The sequence below is a fragment of the Solanum pennellii genome, chromosome 2 (assembly GCF_001406875.1).
Source record: "Solanum pennellii chromosome 2, SPENNV200".
Lineage (NCBI taxonomy): Eukaryota > Viridiplantae > Streptophyta > Magnoliopsida > Solanales > Solanaceae > Solanum > Solanum pennellii.
The window spans coordinates 12,122,511-12,125,802 of NC_028638.1; the positions used below are offsets into that span (position 1 = coordinate 12,122,511).

The following is a 3,292-nucleotide window of genomic DNA, read 5'->3' on the forward strand; positions in this document are numbered from 1 at the left end:
TGCAACTGGTCAAATAGATCGTCAATCCTTGGGAGGGGATACCTGTTCTTTATTGTTACTTTGTTCAGCTGCCTATAATCAATACACATCCGCAGCGACCCATCCTTCTTCCTCATAAACAGTACCGATGCTCCCCAAGGTGACGTACTAGGCCTGATGAAGCCCTTTTCTAGCAAATCCCTCAATTGCTCTTTCAATTCTTTCAACTCAGCAGGTGCCATTCTATAAGGAGGTATAGATATAGGCTGGGTATCTGGCAGTACATCTATTGTAAACTCTATCTCTCGTTCTGGAGGAAGGCCTGGAAGTTCCTCGGGGAATACATAGGGAAATTCATTAACTACCAGGACTGATTGAAGAGTCGGTGCCTCTGCCTTTATGTCATGCACCCGAATCAGATGGTAAATATAGCCTTTTTAACCATCTTCCCGGCCTTGAGGTATGAAATGAACTTACCTTTCGGAGATATTGTACTTCCCTTCCACTCTATAAACGGTTCCCCTGGAAATTGAAATCGAACTATCTTTCCTCTGCAATCAACATTAGCATAACAAGCAGCCAACCAATCCATGCCCATGATAATATCAAACTCAATCATATTTAACTCTATTAGATCTGCTACGGTACGACGACTATATATAACTACTGAACAATTCTTATATACTCGCGTAGCTATGACAAAATCTCCTACAGGTGTAGCTACCTCAAATGGTTCTATCAACTCAGACTCTATTCCGATCCTACTAGCAACAAAGGGGGATATAAATGATAAGGTGGAACCTGGGTCTATCAATGCATACACACTTCGGGAGAATAGTGATAATATACCTGTGATCACATTAGGTGACGCCTCCTGATCCTGCCTACTAGTCAAAGCATATATACGGTTCGAGGGACCGCTAGAACTGGAAGCTCCACCACGTCCTCTACCACGGCCTGCTGGCGCCTGAATACCCTGCCCCGTAGGGCGCATAGCCACAGAAGAAGATGAACCAGCAACGGACCCAGTAGGCTGTGCCATACCACCTGCACTACCTCTAAGGTGACACTCCCTCATAGTATGGCCCTGACGGCCGCAAGAAAAACACGCACCTGTAGCCCAACGACATTCCCCAGGATGGGACCTACCACAGCGAGAACACCGAGGCAAAGGTGGCCTCGACTGGCTCAAACCCCTGCCCATCTGTGACCCTGACGCCCTAGAGCTCTGACCAGCTTCCGAATATCCCATACGATCGAACCCCCTACCCATGAAACGTGGGGGTGCACTCTGTGCTGGCTGGGAAGAAAATCTAACATGCTGCTGAGACTGCCCGCTTCGAAACTCGTCAGGATAACCTGCTGATCTAGCCCTCTTATGCTGGCCTCTATTATAATCTCTATCTGGCTGACGTCCCCGGTGCCGATCCTCTACCCCCTGTGCATATGCCTGCACCCGAGCAATGTCCATACCTGGCTGAAGAGTCACTGCCATACAACCGTCAATCAGATAACGATCCAATCCCATCACATAACGATGTACCCTGTCTGCCATATCAGCCACAATAGTAGGCGCATGCCTAGCCAATGAATCAAACTCGAGGCTATACTCTCGAACGCTCCTGCCATTTTGCTTCAAACGCAAGAATCTATCGACTCTAGCTCGCTTCATCTCTGGAGGCAGGAAGTGGCCCTGGAAAGCCTCCACAAATTCATCCCATACCGCTGGAGGAGCACCCTCACCCCTAGATAACTCCCAAGACTCATACCAATTAATAGCTACATCCCGCAAACGATACGTAGCCAACTCAACAGACTCGGTCTCCGAAGCCTTGATTATCCTCAATGTACGCTGCATCTGACGAATAAACTCTTGCGGATCATCCTGGGGCCTTGACCCAAAGAACTCTGGAGGATTACAACTTAAGAAGTCACGAGCCCTTAAGCTATCAGATCTGTCCGCATGATCAACTCCTAGTCCATGCCTGCGAGCCTGATCTGCCACTAATCTAGTCAGCAATTGAACCGCATCTCTCATGGCCCTATCCTCCGCCCCTGACTGAGGAGCTGGAGGTTCAGATGTTGGGGCCTCGGGGGCTGGTGGTGTCCCCCGAACTGGAGCTGCTGCTGCTCTAAGCTCTTCTGGCGGTGGGGGTGTAGCAGAGCTCTCCGACTGGAGCATCATACCAGGCATAGACTGGGCACGGGCCCTAGTAACTCTCCGGGTCTGACTAGTACCTTCTGCTACCGATTTTCCCTTCTGGGCGGCTGTCGCTTTCTTTGGAGGCATAGCTGAAAACACACGGATTCGTTAGAGAGGGATTATCCTGTTAATATAGCTCTATCGCACGATCTAGAATAAGAAGAAAGAATGACATCCTAAATGTCCTGTAGCTTCCTGTTTATAGATGTGGTGCACAACACACCGATAAACAAGACTCTACTAGACACGGTCTGTAGACACTTCCGAGGAAGAACCGCGCTCTGATACCACTCTTTGTCACGACCCAACCCGATGGGCCGTGACTAGTGCCCGTTTTGGACACCCACATACAAACCTGCTAAGTATAACCAACTGAAACTAAGACAATATGGAATTTAATCAAATCAAGCCAACCCCAACGTCATATATATATAAGAGGACCTGTCTCATAAGGAGTCATAACCATTCAACCATAACAGCATACGCGAGCCGACAAGGCCGCCACTATTCAAAGCATAATAACATACGTATGCCGACAAGGCTGCCACTACACAATACACAATGATGTACGCAGCCGACAAGGCTGCCCCTGTACAAGCGGACATCCCAAACAAACCATGTCCAGACCATTATCCAAAACATATATATACAACCCACATAATGTCCATAGACCTCTAAGAGTACATTAGTGAAACTCGACGGGACAGGGCCCCGCCATACCCATAGACGAGCAAAAGACTACACAAAAGTTATGTACCAAAACGACTGGGCTCCGGAACAGTGGAGCTCTCCCAATCAGCAGAGTAGATATCCTAGGCGGGAGGATCACCGAACTGTGCGTCTACACCTGCGGGCATGAAACGCAGCCCCCCGAGGAAAGGGGGGTCAGTACGGACAATGTACTGAGTATGTAAAGCATAAGGTAAAGATGACAGGATACCAATATGGCAAGTCGAAACAAAATATCGCTACACATATACCCTTTTAAGTGAAAATCATGCATATATTTAACATTTAAGGTGCCCAGCTTCCCTAGTAAGGGGCTCGGCAAAATAATCATCACGTCATCTCCGTCATCATCATCATCATAACCATCCTCATCACCAATCA

General features: G+C 48.2%; 1 protein-coding gene across 1 annotated transcript; it reads right to left on the minus strand.

Annotated features, from left to right (window-relative positions):
• Window positions 1-452: 452 nt before the first annotated feature.
• On the minus strand, window positions 453-2,969 carry LOC114075966. Its single transcript, XM_027914148.1, has 3 exons — window positions 2,940-2,969; window positions 665-2,271; window positions 453-530 (listed from the first exon to the last, which is right to left on the minus strand). The coding sequence occupies exons 2-3, from the start codon at window positions 2,267-2,269 to the stop codon at window positions 453-455; spliced, it is 1,683 nt and encodes a 560-aa protein (XP_027769949.1). The 5' UTR covers window positions 2,270-2,271; window positions 2,940-2,969.
• Between the last annotated feature and the right edge of the window lie 323 nt (window positions 2,970-3,292).

Excerpts from the sequence above, each read along its gene's own strand:
- LOC114075966 (XM_027914148.1), bottom strand. The coding sequence starts at position 2,269 with ATGCCTCCAAAGAAAGCGACAGCCGCCCAGAAGGGAAAATCGGTAGCA. Across the intron at positions 531-664 it reads ATTTTGTCATAGCTACGCGA|AGGAAAGATAGTTCGATTTC; the intron begins GTATATAAGAAT and ends TGTTGATTGCAG.